General features: G+C 32.2%; 1 protein-coding gene across 2 annotated transcripts in view; it reads right to left on the bottom strand.

Moving 5' to 3' along the window:
- Positions 1 to 18,048, bottom strand: part of LOC143224997 (MAM and LDL-receptor class A domain-containing protein 1-like) — a 69,548-nt gene extending 51,500 nt beyond the window's left edge. The window contains exons 1-4 of one of the 2 annotated variants that reach the window (XM_076453606.1): positions 17,926 to 18,048; positions 10,433 to 10,525; positions 7,163 to 7,211; positions 1,578 to 1,751 (exon numbers count right to left, since the gene is read on the bottom strand). In XM_076453606.1, coding sequence (XP_076309721.1) covers positions 1,578 to 1,751; positions 7,163 to 7,211; positions 10,433 to 10,525; positions 17,926 to 17,952 — 343 coding nt within the window. In that variant the 5' untranslated portion in view covers positions 17,953 to 18,048. The remainder of the gene's footprint in view (positions 1 to 1,577; positions 1,752 to 7,162; positions 7,212 to 10,432; positions 10,526 to 17,925) is intronic. The other variant, XM_076453615.1, reaches the window with a different exon arrangement.
- Positions 18,049 to 20,627: the final 2,579 nt, after the last annotated feature.

Genomic DNA, 20,627 nt, shown 5'->3' with positions numbered 1-20,627 from the left:
TGATGAGTATGGCTGGGATGTTATCGAAGACTTCAAAATGGTGGTATTCCTGAAGGTTATCCTAGGAGGCTTTACCAAGTTTCCCTGTTGGACAGCAGAGACACTGCAGCGCATTACAACAGAAAGCACTGGCCACAACAGACCTAATTCTCTGTGGAGAGGCACAGTGTCAAGTGTGAGCCACTAGTGGATCTCCAGAAGGTGTTGTTCTCATCATTGCACATAAAATTGGGTCTTGTGAAACAACTTGTCACAGCTCTTGATAAGGAGTCTCCAGCCTTCAGGTACCTTCGAGACTTCTTCCCTAAGCTGTCTGAGGCAAAGGCCAAAGCTGGTTCTTCATTGAACCACAAATAAAGAAGATCCTGGAGTGCAAAGAATTCCCCAAGAAGCTCAGTAGGAAAGAAAAAAATTTGGGGCAGATTGGTCGCAGTGGTTCGGGACTTCTTGGGCAATCACAAGGAATTATCTGGTGAAGAGCTACAGCAAAATGGGCTGCAGGATGTCCCTGAAAGTCCATATTCTTGACGCTCATCTCGATAAATTCAAGGAGAACATGGGAGCATACTCAGAGGAGCAAGGCGAACGCATTCACCCACCGCCAACTCTTGGACTACTCTTTTACCAACGAATAGTGGGATTGACCGTCACATTATAACGCCCCCACGGCTGAAAGAGCGAGCATATTTCTTTCGACGGGGATTCGAACCCGCGACCCTCGGATTACGAGTTGAACGCCTTAACCCACCTGGCCATGCCAGTCCTCATAAGCAGTTAAGAAATAACACATACTATCCAGGAACAAAATTTGTGTTACATAGTGTTATGATTCATCCCAGTTAGAAACTATCATTATAATTTCATAAGCATCTTTCTTGGTAGTTTCAATTGCTTGTTCCCCAGGTACTCGGGTTCTATTTAAATAACCTATAGGTTAACAACCATCTCATCCTTCTTAAAGGGGAACACCTCCAATATATTTTCCAAATATTCCAGTCTACAGAATAAATACTTTAGTAAAATTAGAAGTCTACATGACAGGATAATTAACAATACAATTCTCATTATATCTTCAAAACTTTAAAATAGAGATCTTGCCGTACTACCTTGTTAGGATTACTTTTCTCTGCAAGATTTTTGATTGGCGAAAAATGAGGAATAAATTTTATAAAAAATTCAGTTGTTTCACAAAACGTTCTAACCTCTTTCTTAGCGGCTTTATTTTTAATTCTTGGTAGATTGAAATTCTCCAACTATTACAACAAGAATTACTGTTCGAAAAAAAGGATTAGTTTTAAATTTATCTAATGTATTGAAGCAAGAAGTCATTTTAGATTTGTATAGCATCTTCAAACAAGCTTGTGTGACATAAGAACATTGGGTTGAAACGCTGACTTATCGTGATTTGAAGTGAACAACTTATAATTGTTTTCGTTGAAGTTACGGTTTTCATCATCATCAGATCATTAGTTGAAACTTGAAACAGCAACCGAAAAATAAAAGCTGTTTGAGCTTTTTGTTACAATACAAAAATGAAGGAAAGTTGCAGTTCTAAGATACTCGAGATATAAACTTACCGTTAGCATTAGCACCTGTATGGTCAGTTCGTGGTCCACCTAGCCAGTTGGACATAGATCCCTGGCCAATTTTCCACATAAGGTTTGAGGATATGTTTGGAGGATTGGACCAAGTGCAGAGCTTTAATAATGTGCCTTCACCGAAGTCACAAAAGTCTGGAAGACCGCTTGGCTCTGATAGATGATAAAATGTAATAAACAACAAAAACAAGCATAAGATAAGGTATTTTTGAATGTAAATATTTATTTTCTCTTTTACGTAATTTACAATTTAACAAGCTTTCCGATTTATCCATTTTTTTAGTCTTTTGGTAAAAATATTGTTTGTTTCTAAAGATTGATGGGAAACACCTTGCTTTGAACAAGTTATGTTAATAATGTTTAATTTCAAAGGAATTGGGTGAAACAGTTTAGTTTAGTTTGAATTAAGCACAAAGCTACACAATGGGCCACCTGTGCTCTGCCCATCACCGGTATCGAAACTTGGTTTTTAGTGGTGTGAGTCCGCAGACATACTTCTGGGCCACTGGGGGGGGTGCGTTAAACAGAACAGTTCGTTCAAACCATTTTTCATTTGAGAATCCTCAGGAATCGAATTTATATCTCCTTACTTGAAATGTTTATAAATTTTATAATAATACTACGATCACAAAATTTATTGAAACATTTACAGTAAATGCATATATTTATATGTACTAAAGCTTGTTTAATATGATAACTACTTTTTACCAGTATTTCAATCTTAATATTAGAAAACAATAGCTTTTGCTTGGAAATATACCAGAAAAGATATTATGAATTTTATGTGAAGTAAGCTTTAGGTTGTCATTTTATTTCTGATTAAGTGTGGCTCAGTAGAAACTAACAAATTTGTGAAACTTAACAAACACAAAAATTTCAACTGAAAGTGACTACCAAAGAAAAACTAGTGAAAGTGAGTTATGTGTGTTTTCTTATCAGAAACCCCCATAGGGTTATCTCCTGCGTCCACCGAGGGAGTCGAACAGCTGATTTTAAGCTTGCAAATCTGTAGTCTTACCGCTGTAAATACCGCAGACTATGTTAACTGCAGAGGCACAGGCCTGGGTTATAAACGTATAGCTTATATACTTATAACAACTTATTCCATTGATTGATAACAATGAAATTATTTGCTATAAGGATATGAAATATGTTTGCAACTTAATATCATCCAAACATGTGTCGCATAATAAAAACGTCACTGAATTGGTCTAACGACATCAGAAGAACACGTTAAAAACTGTTAATTTTTTATTCTAGCATAATGATTGCAAGCAACCTTTTCCGTCTCCTTAATCGTATGATCTTAGTGCAGTGTGTTTTGTTTATTTTGGTATTTTTTAGGTTGCTTATTTGTTAGTTATTTAGTTTTTAAGTATTCAGAATCGATATTTTGTGAAACCGCCTGTCTTTTCTTAATATGTTATAGTATTTCATATATTAAACACTGACTTAGAAGTAGAATAAAGCTAGGAAATTGAAACTAAAAAATAAACTTTTGGAGCTAGAGTTAAAACGCAGCACAAGGAAAGAAGATTCGAACTGAAGATGACTGGAAGGTAGAGTAATTCTGGTGATAAGACTAACATGGACAAAGGAAGAACTCGTATGAAAGCGATATATTTGTGTGTACAGGTCTTTTTTTTTTTAAGAAAACTACTTTTTACATTATTTGTAAAGATATTAGCAGCATGCAATAAAGTTGGAAGTGTAGAGAAATTATAGTACGGTGTAGTAAAGTCAGCTGTTTTAGATATGTAAAAGTTAAATCTAGAGGTTTGTCATAGGTAGTTCAGATAGTTATAATAATGCCAAATGAGACATTTAAAAAAAAGTATGGAACGTGCTGTACGAGTTGCTAGTTAAAATGGATCGAAGGAATCTAATAAGAAGTTAACTTTGACAATATTTAAGATTCAATGTTGTAAGAGCAAACTTGGACAAAATTACCAGTGCGATTAATGATGTGATTTAAAGACAAGAAGCTAGCAAACACATGTGAGACAGTAACCTTAACGGATGAACGTGTCGTGACGACGAAACATTGGGAGTTGAAAATAATTGAGTATAACGCTACTTATCACAGAGACAAATAAAACGGGATCAGCGCCCTCGAGAATTGTGTAGAAAACTTTCTGGTTAGAAAGGTTAGAAATTACAAACCTCTTCCAAAGTATTTCTTTCTAATTTATTAACACGTGCTAAATTATGTAGACAATAATAATAATGTAACGATCTAAAATGAATACGCCACTACATTTAGGATCCAAGAAGTTTATTTACAATAACAGCACTTAGAAATAAATCCAACACTTACCAAAAGACAGTTAATAAACAAATGCCAGGATAGGGTTCCTCACCAATATTAATAACCAATTTCTCATAATTGTGAATAAGTAAAAAACAATAGAATCAGGAAAAAGAACAGGAAAGCAAAATTCATTTTCAACAACAACAACAAAAGAGAGAGCAAATACATTATTCCAACAATACCTTTCAATAATAATATCGAATTATAAACAGCAATAACCATCTAGTGACTCTCTTTCTCTGAGTGAAGCTTCTGGAAAGGCATTTGTTTACAGAGTAGGTCACGATAGTAGCACTTCATATGGTCGTAACTGAACATACTCTTCTGCTACATTAATAGTATCTGCGCATCGCCACCTCAAGGGAAGCTGGTGTCAGTTTACACACATATTTACTGAAAATACACATTATTGCGTAGAAGGTGAATTAGCGTTTTAATACAATTAAAAATTTATAAATAAATAAAAGATAGAAGGAAATAATAAACGAATGATAAACACAACCATAATCATAAAAAAATATAGAAATCGATATCTGACAAGATAACTTCAGAGAGAAAGGAAAATGGAATGTGACATATTGAAAAGAGAGAATACACTATTAGAGGAAGTGATGATAAATGGATAAGCCATAAATTTGTTTAAATTTGTCAATGGATATTTGTAGTTGTAAAACGTTGGCGAGAAACAGTTGGTAAACGATAATCGGCTCACAGGTGATGACATGTTACATTTAATTGGGTTTAACGTCACTAATAGTCACGTTGCAATGTCGAGCTTTTGAAGGTGAAATGTGTTAGGGATGGTGCATGGTATCCAACGTCCAGTTTCACTTGATAATGAGTTAAAAGTTGTCAGGTCGTAAAATACAGCAGTGGAAGTGGTGACATGCAGCTAAAGAAGCCAGGTAACAAATGAGATTACAGAAAACTGAAACATAAGTAGGAATTAGTAAAGAAACAAATCATCAATAATAACACAAGTAATGACGATTTTTCAACTGCCGGGAAAATATGAAATATGGATCTAGAATAAATAAACAAATGAAAAGATACAAATAAACTTTTGGAGCTTCAGTTTGCTGTGTGCAGTCCATTGAATTTTACAGTAAGATCAGCTTGTACGTTCACCCTTTAAATCATTATATGGTTAAGATGTTTGTTATTGGAATTTCATGCAAAGCTACACGAGGGTTAATTTTGCACTAGCTGTCCCTAATTTAGCAGTGTAAAACTAGAGGGAAGGCAGCTATTCGTCACCACTCACCGCCAACTCTTGAGCTATTCTTTCACCAACGAATAGCAGGATTGACCGTCACAATAATGCTATCACGACTGAAACGGCGAGCATGTTTGGTGTGACGGGGAGTCAAACGCCCTAACCACTTAGCCAAGCCGGGGCGAAGTTAATATGTCAAGAGCTAATTAGACTTGATCAAAAATAATCTGGTATATAAACAAACCCAAGTCACTAAGTAACTTGTATTGAAGCCGTGATAGATGATCGTGCAGTATCTAAACTCTGGTGAAGTAATTACTACTAGCGGAAAAGAGTACTGAGACGTAATTATAATAGAAATAATGCAATAGATGTTATGGATCCAATATTACTCCCAAAGACAGCATTAGAGTTAAGGAAAGATGTAATGTTGGCTAGACATTTAGTCATAATTAAAACAAAAGATAGAATCAATAAAACCTACAACTGTTTGGAGATGTTGTTTTTGGTTTTGAACTAAGCACAAAGCTACACAATGGGCTATCTGTGCTTTGCCCACCACGGCTATCGAAACCAGGTTTGTAGCGTTGTAAGTCTCCAGACATACCGCTGAGCCACTGGGGGGCTGTTTGGAGATACAGAGACTTATGTAAAAGCTGCTGTTTGGCATGTTAGCTAACTGGTGCTGATTATTCTAATAAACTCCACAATTTGTTATGTACGAGTCAATTCCTGATAGTAGTAAGTTCAACCTTAATAAAATTGAGGTAAAAACAATGTACAAGTATACCACGATCATAAAAATTGGTTTTGAGGCAATCTGCAGCGAATTTGCAATCTATGGTTTCGTTGGTTAAAGATAAAAAGTCGTTTATATGTCCTGACACTGAATATCTGTGTCGGTTGATTTTTTTATATTAAATCAGTTAGCACATAATTTGTTTTAATTCAGTAAAGCCAGTTTCTTCCGCTTTTGAGAAAAACGATGCAAGATAGTCAATCAAATAACAAGTCAAAAGTCCAAACAGGCTTGTTAAGTTACTTTAGAATCCAACTGACAATCAAATTTTTTTTTCTATCTGTTGTGTCAAACACTCTACTGAAATCACTCGTTAAGACTAATCTTTTCAACCTGCTGTTTTCATATTTTCTTTGACTAAATATTTCCTGACATGCGCTTACTTGGTCACATATATATATTTTTTTTTTTTCAACTGAGATCCAGAACATTCTACAAACTAGGAGATGCTATAATGTAACAATACTCAGATAGCAAGAACTTAGAAGTTTTGAGAAAGGTGACGTCATCAATACTATAACAATTGAGCTATGCACACAACACAAAATTCCCACCGAGTTGTGTAACGAAATTTGTTATAACAATAGCCTTTAAAATAATTAACTTTGCATTATAAAAACGAAATAATAATTACATATTAGATCATTAAATGAACTAAATAATAACTCTTACTCTAAACAGCCTTGTATATCCAATAAAATTCATTTCCAACATTCGACAATTCCTTAAACTTTGATTCTGAAAAAGTGTTTTATTTATCTGTATATAATCCTTTACTTAAGAAAGTTGTGACTTATCCGTATGTAACTCTGTACTTAAGGAGATTGTAATTTATACGCACTCAACTTTGTACTTAATAAGGTTGTGATTTATCTGTACTTAACTCTTTACTTAAAAATACTAGAAATGTAGTGAGTGTAATTTATATCAGCTCATAGTTATGATGCCATGTCGAGAAATTCCGTCCTAAATTTTTAAAAAGCACTAATTGATAAAAGTCTCTGGGAATATCAGACTTATGGATAAACAGTATTACAATCAATCTACATTCACACAATTGAAATGTGTTTAACAAAGAAAAATAATCTTTTCAAGACGATCTGAGAAAATATACTTGGTTGGGCTGAACTTTATATTATTATTAGGTCCCTTAAATTGGTGAAAATAACTTACTCATTGTTTGGAAACTAGGACTAAATTCAAATAGTTCTCTATAAACTAATATGCGTAAGCCTTACCAGGATTGAAATTATTATCCAAGTCTAGTTGTTGTCTTCTGTTCCTATCCTGAAAAAAAAAACAAAAAAACAGGATAATTTCGTAATTTCTAAGAATTTTTCATATATTTTAAGTTAAAAAGTTAGTATACTAACTTTAGTGTGTGTTAGTAAAATATCTGACTTAATTATAACACACATTGAAACATTTGTTAACAAAACATCAAACTACACCATGATACTATTTACGAAAACTTCTTAGTTTATAACTAAATGTCATGCTTTGTCTTTAATGGTTAAATTATACACCATGAATATTATTTTCTAACAAATGTCTATCTGATATAGGAAACTCATGTTTTGTAATAACCCGATTTAAAAGTGTTACTGTGTGAAATATATAGATAAAGATGTTCTTATCTTCAAGTTTTATATATGATCATGTGTTGTCACAAATAACTGTCTACATTGTAGACATCAGGTGCGAGTTCATTAGTTTTATGAGCTTAAAAACGATTTGTAAGAAATTTGTATGTATGCTTCATGATAGACGGTCTGAAAGTTCTAATAACTTGAAGATTAGTAATTAGTAAGTCGTTCATTTAGCTGTGGAGCAATTATTGATTTGTGAAACAGTTTCCTATAGAACATGGTCTGAAAGAAGCAATAAACAGTTTAGAAACGTATTCCATATTTGTTAATGTAAAATTAGTAAAAGTGTAAGTTTTTAATTAGTGCACGATATTGTCCTTTTTAGGATAATTTGAACCTACAGACACGTATTGTGCATGTGATAAAAATGTATATAATTATGATCTTGTTACGTTGTATAATATATCGTGTCATAGAAAAACACGACTGTTAATTGAAAGAGTAAGTTTTAATTAAGATATCGTTTTTTTAGCACAAGAAATGTAATTAGCTGTTAAATTAGTGTCAAGCATTTTATTCTAGGACAAATTAATCATAATTGTGTTAATTAATTAATAATTTAGTGCTGAAAATCTTTAAACAATAAATTTTAATTATTATATAAACCTTATTAGGATGATTTAGTCTTAAGTGACCTTTTTATAATGATTAATTATAAATGATTTAATCAACAATTTATAAATTAATTAGTGTTAGACATTCTTTTTAGGACAATTTAATTAATTAATTATTGATATGATGAAACACGTATTGTAAGAGCATTGGCTGTCTAAGTACACTTCCGTACATTATGACAACTTTTGTCGTAATATAATCGCGGCTCAGCAACTATTCCCCTTGACACCCTCTGGTAACAATATTTGGAACTTACCATTGTCATCTTCGATTATATCACCCACTCTACCCCTACCCACAGGCAACCGATCAGCGTGAGACGGCATCCTTTGAGCTTACTACTACCATTATGTACAATCTGAAGTTTTCTAAAAGCACAAGCGTGATGACTTTAAGCAGTTGGGTGGTTGGTTAGATACTGACTTCACATTATCGTAAGCGACATTTATATACTATCATAAAACTCCAGAAACTTTTAGACTGTAAAAACTTCCACGCGTAAATATCATCACAACCTCTCTGGGAAGTTCACCTCTAGTAAGTTCACTGACCTACAATCTGCGTTCCAGAAAGTTTCCGCACTTTATAGACTTCTAGGCCTAAGTTATGAGCGTTCCAATGTATGCTATAACTTACCTGTCATTCAGGAATATTCGACAAGAATAAATCATATTATTTATTCTAAGCATTCTGACAAGGTTAATTAAATTTCTAATATCTGACCGAGTGTGAAGTTTAATATTAAAAACAGTAAGATTTACGTCTAACAATTATAGTATTGTTATTTATTTTAAACACCACAAAGTAACAATACATCATTGGTCAAGTCATATTTTGCTCAGTCTTTTCGTTCTTATCCCAGTGGTTCTCATTTAGTGGAAAGTTTCCTCTTGAGGAAAGAAATGTTAAAGGGGATTTGATTGAAGTGTTTAAGATTGTTAAGGGAATTGATAGTGCTGATTTTTTTTTTCATATTTAATGGTGAGGATAATAAAGTATGAACCAAAAATATAAATCTTGGCAGGGTAGGAGTCATTTTCAACGAAGACAACTTTATTTTTTCAACAGAGTAATATGCTTTTGGTTTGCTTGTTTGTTTTGAACTTTGCACAAAGTTATTTGAGGATTATTTGTGCTAGCTGTCCCTGATTTAGCAGTCAAAAATAGAGAGAAGAAAACTAGTCACCACTACCCACTACCATTCTTGGGCTACTCTTTTACTAGTGAAGAATTGAATTGACCATAACATAATAACGTCTCCTCGGTTATATAGGCGAGAATGTTTGGTGGGACGAGGATTAGAACCCGCGACCTTCAGTTTATGAATCGAAATAGGCCTTTAGAACGAATTGTCTTTCTATGTAAGGGATCAGGCTAGTTTAAGAAGTTTAACGGAATCTTGATAAATGATAAGAGTTTCTCAAGCTTTAGTTTTGTTAGTAGATGGGACAGCTCAGATGAACAAAAAGGTATTTTGATCTCCCTTAGCATAATGTTATATTGTTTGGTTGTTTTGTACTTTTTAAAAGCTTAATCCACAAATATATGTTGTAATATACTTTTACTGTCTGTCGTTTGATTGGTTGTAAAGTTTATGATGAATATAAACCCAAACTTTTTTTTTTTAATTTTACATGCTAGGACAAATGATGATCAAAGCTTGTGTGTATATTTCCCTCATAATGGTTGGTTATATTTTATATATATTTAGGTATATGTGTGTGTGTGATGACTTTCATTACAGAAGCACATAGAAAGATATTTAAGTAGTACTATTCCTTGGTAAAAGAGTAGCCAAAGAGTTGACGGTGGGTGGTGATGACTAGTTGCCTTCCATCTAGTCTTACACTGTTAAATTAGGGACAGCTAGTGCAGATAGCCCTCATGTAGCTTTGTGCGAAATTTAAACCATTAATGCAAGAAGTGTTCTGAGATATAATGTAAAAACGATAAAACATGTTTTTGGAAGTCATACCATTTTGTTATTATTTAGATCTGTTTTCATACTAATAGCAGTTCTACGAATAACCAATAATCCTTACTTTCCATTAAAATTTTATTTTGTATGTTTGACTTCTCAATAAGTACCAAATAGCAAAAAACATTTAAGCAGTCAGTAAGTTTTCTTACTCCAAAATCCTATGTTGATCTAAATTCAGGGTCAGTAAGATAAATAAAATGATTACAAATAATAATGAATAATAATAATAATAGAGATAATTTTAGGATAATGTATTAACATACCAACTTGTTGTCGCCAGGGGCATGATAGTCAACAATCAAAGCTCCTTGAGCAGTTGTGATGAAGAAACCAAAACAAATACATAATATGGCAACCTAAAGAGTACAATATAACATTATTAGTGGATGTAAGTACACACGGGTGTAAAATAACATCGTGCTCGTGCAGCTAAATCACAAGTTGGTAAATTAGATGAGTGAAAATATTCATAGAAATACACGTGCAGTACGTGTACAAAAGTCAGAGACAACGATGATTTGCAAATAAGTGGTCAATTTATCATCAGTGCGATATATTTTTACAGAAAATACAAAGAAGCAAATAAATTGAAGAATACAGCAATAATTTATACTTACTTTGAACAGAGTACTACGCCTTTCTTAAAGCTACTATATTTTTTATTAATGTATAATAGTAAACTGTTTGAAATATCATGTAGTGCACCGAATCATTAATTTATCACCAGAGAACAACTTGCTTGCTTCTGGTTTAGAAGAGGAAGAGTTAGATTCTTATAAATAGGAAACAAAAATAAATGCGGACTTAAACTAGTTTTGAAATATATCCAAATAATATCACTTTATTTGTTTCTGTATTTTTATTGTAGTACTTACCTTGCTTTGGATACTTCTTATAGCAGTTCTATAAATAAACAATAACCCTTACTTGTCCATTAAAATTTTACTTTTTCATGCGTATTTGTAATTTATAAGCCAATTGGATATGGACGCAACATCTACAAACTTCTCAGCTGATAGCTATAACTTTTACAAGAATAAAAACCAGAATAAAAAATCCATCATCATGTATAAAAATGTCAAAGTAGGGATTAAATTTTATAAATTCCTTGTTGTGGTTTTCATTATTTTTTCATTACATATTGTAGCAGGATCCCTACTTCATCTTACAATTCATATTTTTTAACAGTCTTGTTTGTTTATTTTTTATGTTCTACCTCTATAAAATATATACTTTATTTTTAGATACTGTCACCTTTCTATCAGTTGATATGATTCGCCATCTGTTGAGTTGAATTAGATTTAAAATATATGATATGATATGTTTACCATTCATAAAAAAAATCTGTATATATTTATCTGAATATGAGAAGCGGATATTCACATACTGGTCAAGTAAACTGGAGAAATCTTGTAGTGATAATCCAAGTCTTATAGGTCTTTTAGAAAAAATTTTATTGTTATATCGAAAACGTAAGAGATCATTTAAGCAAATTATTAGCACATATGCGCAGAGCATGTCGTACGCAATACATTGAATAGTCGTATTTTTTGCTTCAGAATTCAATGCTGAGGATTTTGTTTTGGCGCATGAATTATTTGGAATCCTTGTCGATCCCTGCTATAAAATAGTACCATATTTAATAATAATAATCTCACGACAGAGAGAAGTAGTTCGATATGATGTCACCAGAAGTCTGGTTATTCCATACAAGGCCCCATATTATGCGTGAAAATAGCTTCATATGGGCTCATTTAGGTGTAATAATATAATGGGATATATGACGTCATTTTGATTGAAGAGATATGATATGATTTTTAGAGCTTAATATTGATTATTGTCCTATATGATATATTAATTTGTACCTTATTCGTATTTCTAAAAGTCGGTAAAACTTTTGCCAAGATATGTAAGTTAGCATGTTCAGTGAGCTGCATACCTTTGATTGGATATTTGTAGCGACGTAACTCATGTCTTCAAAGGAATGTGTCATATTAGTTACTTTTGGCAACAACAGAGGATGCGATATTTCTTGTTTGTTTTAGGGCAAAGCCACGATAGGTTACCTACCGTGTCTCACCACGGGAACTTTATTTCTACCATCTTTATCAAGTGGCGAGCTAGTTTCTTTAAAGGTCAGTATAGGTAGCGATAGTTCGGTGTAGATGTCCATTTTTGACTTTTGATTTTATTGCTTCTCATGAGTAATGTTTTTGTACAGTTATTTATTTATTGAGTCTGCTTAAACGTGGCTTTTCAGTATTAGGTTTGGTTGGTTGGTTGTTTAGTGTTTATTGGCACAAAGCAACTGGGCTATCTACGCTAAACAACCGATAAGCAGTATTAGGAAAAATGTGTTAGACACAAACTAATATCATAATCATTTACTGAAAATTAACATTAGAGTAAAAAAACATTTGACATCTGAACAATTAAAATACCTCATCAATCATTTTATATTATTTCATCAGCTGGTAAGAGTATATGGAACTATTATTAAACATACTCTAGTAAACGGCCCGGCATGGCCAGGCGGGTTAAGGCGTTCAACTCGTAATCCGAGGGTCGCGGATTCGAATCCTCGTCGCATCAAACATGCTCTCCCTTTCAGCCGTGGAGACGTTATAATATTACGGTCAATCCCAGTATTCGTTGGTAAAAGAGTAGCCCAAGAGTTGGCAGTGGATGGTGATGACTAGTTTCCTTCCCTCTAGTCTTACACTACTAAATTAGGGACGGCTAGCGCAGATAGCCCTCGAGTAGCTTTGCGCGAAATTCCAAAAACAAACAAACAAACAAAACAATTCTTTATTAAAATTTCAATCTCCCCTGGGTAACGATCACTTTTACTTCCTCTAGTGATATTATCAGTAACTCACTCGCGCTTTGGTGACACAAAAGCAAGCTAACTTCATACAATAATGTCATTAGTCACGTGACCCTAAATAGCCAATAAAGCTTTGCTTGCTGTTCAACTGGCATGTTAACTGCTTGTATTATCTCAGATTAACATCACTATTTTTAGTAAAAACTTGTTAGAACGGAAACTAGGATGCCCAGCAGTAGCACATAATCACAATCACCAAGGAGAATACTTTAAGAATAGAACTAAAAAATCGTCCTTATGAACTGCGTTAAGATCAGCAAATAAGTGAACATATAAACAGGGGAGGAAAATAATGTAACTAAAAAAAAATAAAGTTAAAGAATTATGACCAAAACAAGTGCCTAAGTTAAGGAAATGATGGAAGTCTTTATTATTTTGATTTAGATTAGCATCAAAATGACAACAAAGTTCTCTAATCCTTTGAGTGTGTTTTATCCTCAACACAATGTGGAAACTTTTAAACCTCTGCTGTTAAGATTTACCATTGACGGCAATTGGTTTATGCTACGGTGAATATATTTTTAAATATTATAGGATTATGTTCTTTTATTATAATAAACAGCCACATAAACATACCGTAAACGTTTTTAATATAAAACAAGTAAATACAGAACGTTATATTATTTCATATAGTCACCGCTCTTGAAAATAGTGTAAGCTATTTGTTTACATGTTTTTAAACAACAATAGTTTAAGGAAGGTTGTTAATTTCATCTAATAGCTCCATAACATGTTATTGAAAATTGTCAATATGAGGTTTGTATTAAAAGACAGAGTTCGTTTGTAATGTTTAAAATGTCATATGACACATTTCCTGTTTCTACTTCAGCTTATTAACCTATTGTTGGGCTAACGACGATGTCCCCAGAATATTCCCACACACCATTTGTTTTGTAACTCGTAGGAAAGTAAAAGGAAATCACAGTGAATAGTTCGTTGAGTCCTTCTGTGTATTTTTTTTTTGTTTAGGCAAGCATGTTTATTCAGCCAACAAAATTGTGTTACTTCAATGTTTATGAAAACATTGATTAGGAGGCAGGAAACTGACAACTGGTGAAGAATGAAACCCCAATGTGTAACGGAAGCTTTACCTCTTCTGATTATAAAGTTATTAAAATGTCATAGTCGTTAATCAAATGAACTATGATGACTCGTGACTTGACATATTATGGTTATTTGCTAAATGTTACAGAAATATTTAAAGATGGCTTAATGCTCTTGTACAGGTTTCCAGTAGCAATATTATAATATCATTTCATTCGCAAACATTACGTGTTCACAACGCCTTTCACTCAATACCAGAGGTCATCAGGTCTTTTGGGTTTACAATTCCGTTGACAGATGTGATAAAAAGCATTTTCGTAAATCACTAATACGAATATCGTTTCGACCTAGGCTTTGTGCGTTGTAAACCCATCTGGTATGATACGTTGTACTATAGAGGTGGATATCACTGTTGTTCACATAAAGTTTACTCTTCCATTACAGTACTAGAATGGAAGGTGAGATAAAAGTTATAATCAGAATTATTTTTATGTAATATCGCATGGACTACTATAAAACTGTAACCATCGTTACAGGACAATTTTGTAACAATAGCTGTTATTCGTTATTAAGCACAAAGCTACACAAAGGGCTATCTTTGATTTGCTCAACACGGGTTGAGCATGTTAGATGGTTTCTAACATGATAAGCTTACATACATACCGATATGACACTGGAAGGCTCGTAACAATAGCTGTTATTCATTATTCAGTTTTATTTACTCCTGAATGTGTGAAATAAAATTATTTGCGAAATATTCATGATTCTGTATCACAATAAATGTGTTATAAATTATTTTTAATTAAGATTTTGTAGTCATTACCAACCTGGTAAGATATGATAATAAGCAAAAACTTTGTCGGCAGAGATATGTAATAAGATATAACTGAATTGTAATTATATAGAATTCTACTGGCTTGTATTGGACTAAAGTATAGTTGAAAATTTGTTATGTCTCTACTGAAAATGTGTATGAAGTCAGTAAAGACTGACATGATATAAAGTAGTTAAGACAGCTCCTCTCCACACACATCTACCTTAATACAACAGAAACACCACAGATACTATTCACAGAGTGTTAGACATGTTCATTAAGTTTTATGTGTTGGCTACTTGTTTTATATTAGTATACTTCGAATATTAAAAGTTTGCGAAAACTACACCAATTTGATTGAATGATTAACTTTAAAGCCTTAGGGTTATTAAGAAAATAGAAGTAAGTAAACGAAGTGTTAAACTACATAAAATCTATACAATATTTTTAGCTAAATATAAAAAAATTTACTCCTACTTTGGTCACGTGTGAACCAAAACTAATTTAATTCGTTGCTTGTGATGATAGATCGAAGGTGAATATAAGAATAACAGCTACTTTTATATCTAAAAACTAAAACAAAACGATATTACTTATTAGAGCGACATTTCATAGTATAAAAGCTGGTTTTAGCGCACTTAAAAATGACTAGTAAAAAAGTTATTTGTTCCAACAAAAATCTCTAGTACCTCTTACCAAACCAGCTAATGTCATAACTAATAAAACTATAGGTAAGTGTTCTACACTTACAATTGTTTTCCTAAAGGCATTACTTTCTATGAACACCTTATATATTCCTGTAGTATAAATATTTCACAAATCAGGTTATTATACATCATGCTTAAAATATTGCAATTTACTCCTTCATTTACGTAGCGTGTTGAACTCCTTTTATCTCTTGTAGGAATTTATCAATTTAATCACACTAAAAATATTTAATTATTCATTGGCATTTCGTTTGTGATTTTTTCAAGAATAATATTATGAGAATTTTTCTCAACTATTGTAATTAACGTTTAGACATACTTAAACTTCTTCTAATGTTTCATAATGTATGTTTCACTTTTGTTATTCATTTATCAGCGAGATTCGTTCAAGATTAATTTACATTTTTCTTTGATGACATCTACTGTGATAGATTACTTAACATATATGAGAAAGCCCACGCTAATACAGGGGTAAGTCTACGGATTTACAACGCTAAAATTAGGGGTTTGATTTCCTTCGCTTGGCTCAGCAGATAACCCGATGTGGCTTTGCTATAAGAAAACACACACACATATATTACAAAAAGGAATAAGGTAGTGAGTGTAAAGTAATTTTTTCATAGAAATGTTTTTATTTACACTTTATACTCCGTTATTATCATGAGTTTGAAATTTTAAAGCCTTGTAAAAATATCATTTTGTAGGTTGAAGTATAAGAAAGCAATCTATCAGGGCTGGTGAAACTCTAGTTTCCAGGTGTTCATTTTATGGACATTTTAACATATTGTCAGATAATACATTTACATATTAAAACCACTTTTGATTGCTCGTTGAGAGTATGTATTGCATAAATAAAATATTTTGTTTATTACCACGAGAGAACATAAAGAAGTTAATATCTTGTTAAACACAACTAAAAACAACTTCAGGTTGCTATACATAACCATAAAAAATCTGAATAGAAAAATAAACTTAAAACACATTTTTTAATTCTTTGCACGTGTTTGAAGTTTCTGTTGCTGCTGTCAGTGAGACTAATAGTGAAAGAATAATAACTTATCTCTGTAAATAATTCAAGGCTAGTAGTTAATTCCATATACGTATATTGAAAGCATCGTCAATTAAATAGTAATAAGAGTACAATTATGTCGTACTAACAACAAACTATATGTTAGAATCTTAGAATAATTAGAGCTTATTGTCAGCATGAGTTGTGAAAAACATTTCTGGTTTTTAATATTATTATAGTATCGTATAAGTATACATCCATGCTTTTAATTTTATATGATATTGTATAAACCCATACCCATGTGTTTAATATTCATTGATACTGTTAAAATACACGCCTAAATTTTTAATACTTATAGTATTCAGCTTTCTTTAATATTGTAGATTATTAGAATTTATATATTTTTATAACTACCTTGTTTTAATCTCTTATTACCAAATATAAAACAACAAATAGAAATTTCAGGAGAATGTAAAATTAAAACAAGATGAATTATCTAAGAAATTTAAAATAATTTACATTAGATGACGTTTGAAATAACAGCCTTATGTACTGTCAGTGGTATTAATATTAAGTGGCAGTAAAGCTTCTACACAAATAAATATAAGTGTGTGAAAAGCCTAAAATGTTATTTTTAACAAATTTGGTGAGTAGTCTACATTTATTTTTATCTTCTATGTCTCCTCGTCAATACGACTTTTTTACCTAACTGAATTAGCAATGGATGATACTTCTTGAAATTATGGTGATTCGTAATGTGATGTTTGTTTTCGATGACATCTGATTCCTTTTTTAAATTTTGTTAAGCAAAAAGACCTGGAAAACTAAACAGCTAACATATTTTTCGGTAAGTTAAGTTTAGTTTTTGTTAAGCGTAAAGCTGCACAGTAAAATACTTATATTGTGTCAACCACAATAAATCAAACTCTGGAATAACCAGTGTACACCATCAAGCTTACTAGTGAACCACACGGTAAACTATTATTTAAGATGTTAAATGTAGGAATACGAGTAAAAAAACATTTTTTTTGTATAATTAATATAAGGTGTGCTAGTGCTAATTCAATTACAGCATTAATTTTTAAATTAATCATGCATTATGGTTATTACGATATAATCACCACTATTATCAACATACAGTGAAATATTTTTAAAGAATTATCTAAATACAGAATATTTTACATAAAGTATCAATAATAACGTACACTTATAGAAGCATGCCATCATTTAATCGTGTATAAGTGTGAATAATATGATTAATTAACTACAGTAATTGGGAAATACAAGTTATTTACCTGAGTGTAAAACCAGGTTAGCATCATGTTGTAAACAATTCTTGATGGTGAAATACGTTGTTTACTGGAGATATGTTACCAAATACTATCATGAACACTGTTAGATGGCTATGTTAAGGACACTATGGCTAATCCAACGGTGCCCGAACATAACAAATCATCCGCTAGGGGAATCACAACAATAGCAGGTGTTAGTAATTGCGTTTCCGTTTCCTGTGAACTAAGAGCGTTGTAAAGCATTGTGAATGAAACTACGTGGGTAACAAATCGTTCAATAGCCATTCTGTGTACGTTCACCTCTAGAAGAGAGCAAACAGAGAAAAGACAAAAAATATTGAAACGCCTGTATCCAAAAATTGTTTTAAACATAAGCATCTAGTGAGAATTGAAATGTTACAATCTATAAATACATTAATGGGTAAACGGATGTATGACCTCAAGATAGACAAAATAACCGCATATGACAATTGCAAAATGTCAGACTTTGATGGTCATTATGCCCTTTTATTTTTAAAATATTATTCTGGAAGTGATTTTTTTCTATAAAGTATTGCTTTGAAAATAATTATTTTTCTCTTGTTGTTGTTGTTTTAAATTAAGCACAAAGCTACATAATGGGCTATTTGTACTCTGCCACCACGGGTATCGAAACCCGGTTTTTAGCGGTGTAAGTCCGCAGACATACCGGTGAGCCACTGGGGGGGGACTTATTTTTCTCTACCTTATTTCTCCATTATTGATCTTTGCAGTAAAATGTTACTATAACAGTAGCTCATTTTATACGTTGCCACAGCAGTGATTATTATTGTAATCTATTGCTAGGATAACCAGACGTCCGGCGAAAAAGAGATGTCCTTTTTAATCTCATGTCGTCCGTCTGGCAAGAATTTTGAGTATGTTGATATTGTCCAGCATATTACTTAGAAATTATAAGAATGATGTTTTACATATAGTAATGGATAAAAAGACGAATAACCTCAAGCTGGAAAGAGTAACTATACACCCATAAACAGGGTCTGAAACAACTCGCCGCCGCCATTTCGCTACAAGCGTTTTTGTTATCAAACACTTCTTTTTTCACACAAAGATAAGTGCGTGTGAAAGTGTATAACGTATGTATGTATATATATATATATTTACACCTACCTTTTAATTTCTGATTGTTTCCAACTTAATTTTATCTTTCATTGCATATCCTAAACATAATCGTACGATAGATGGCAGTTAAAACGTCATTAACGCCATTTTCTGCATCATACATGAAAATGATGTTCCATCACGTAAAAATGATTATCTTTTATATATATATTTATTTATAAAAAACATAATTTATTCTGATAACAAAAAAATCCTATAGAATTTCCTTTAATCAAATAAACTTCCTTAAAATTAATTAGTCTTTTCATGTCTTCCATTTTCACACTGCTGTCTGCTAACCTTATGTATTATCCTAGTAGTGCTTATTACTATATCAGTTTGAATTATATAACATTACGGTATTGATTTACTGTAGTTTATAGCGATTGAGGTTTGCCCAAGTCAGAGATTATTGTTATACAGTAAGTCCTGGAAGTGGTTTTTACGAGAACTTATTGATGTAGCAGTGTATGTTGCTGGAGCACAATATTTTACAAACTTCCCGAATTAGTTTTACATCAAATTTCTGTTATCAACAAACACATCATCTTTATCCTACATCCAATACTCAAAACGTTACTAGTAGATTTTGCGAAAACATTTGTTCGAAGTTACATAAACAGATGACTTTTTATCTGACAATCCTCATAACATATTTAAAAATGCTTGCCTATATGTATGAAATGTATTATATTTGTCAACAAGATTGATACACACGATTTTCATTTTTAACACAAATAACCTTGATAACTCTCAAGCAAGAAGAAGTATGCAAACATATTTAAAAATAAACTTCTTTCTGGACGTAATCTACGAAAGAAGTGTGCGTAGGTTTTCTCATAGCAAAGCCACATTAGTCTATATGCTGAGTCCACCAAGGGGAATCGAACCTGAGCTGTTAGTGTTGGGAATCCATAGACGTACCTCTTTACCAGTGACGAACCTACGAAAATAAATATTCTGCTTACTATTATTATCGTTGTCCTTACTTGATCAAACGCACAATGTAACAGAAGTTTCTAATGATATTTAACAAATAAATATTGAAATATTAATAAGGATTAACTAACAGAAATAAGTGTTTGTACTGTGATCGTTTTAAGGTTAAAAACGTTTTAATTCCCCTTTTTTAATCAATTATTTTAAGTACACTATTAAAACTACAGGTAATAATTACAGTGATTTGTCAAAGTAGGGATAAGTTTACTCAGTGTTTGTAGTTTTGACTTTAGTTTTTAAATACTTTTTACAGTAATAAAACCTTACCAACTTAATGGTATTAGAAGAAACAACACGCGTCATCCGTCTCTCTCCTAATTAGGATTCAAGCATACTTTCATATTTTTCCAGTTTATCTGCATTCATTACCTTTTGGCAACTTGAAAGCATCGGAACTTTGCTGCACAAAGAATGACTCATATCCTTGGTGTAGTACAACGGTATCGTTCAAGAGTGGACGAATTATGCATAGGTTTCTAACATACAGGATAAACAACTAATGTTCAGAAACCGCTATAAAAATATACAGAAGGCTTTTGTTTGTTTGTTTTGGAATTTCGCACAAA

Source organism: Tachypleus tridentatus, chromosome 1 (assembly GCF_004210375.1).
Source record: "Tachypleus tridentatus isolate NWPU-2018 chromosome 1, ASM421037v1, whole genome shotgun sequence".
NCBI lineage: Eukaryota > Metazoa > Arthropoda > Merostomata > Xiphosura > Limulidae > Tachypleus > Tachypleus tridentatus.
This window is presented reverse-complemented; position numbering and strand designations above follow the sequence as displayed.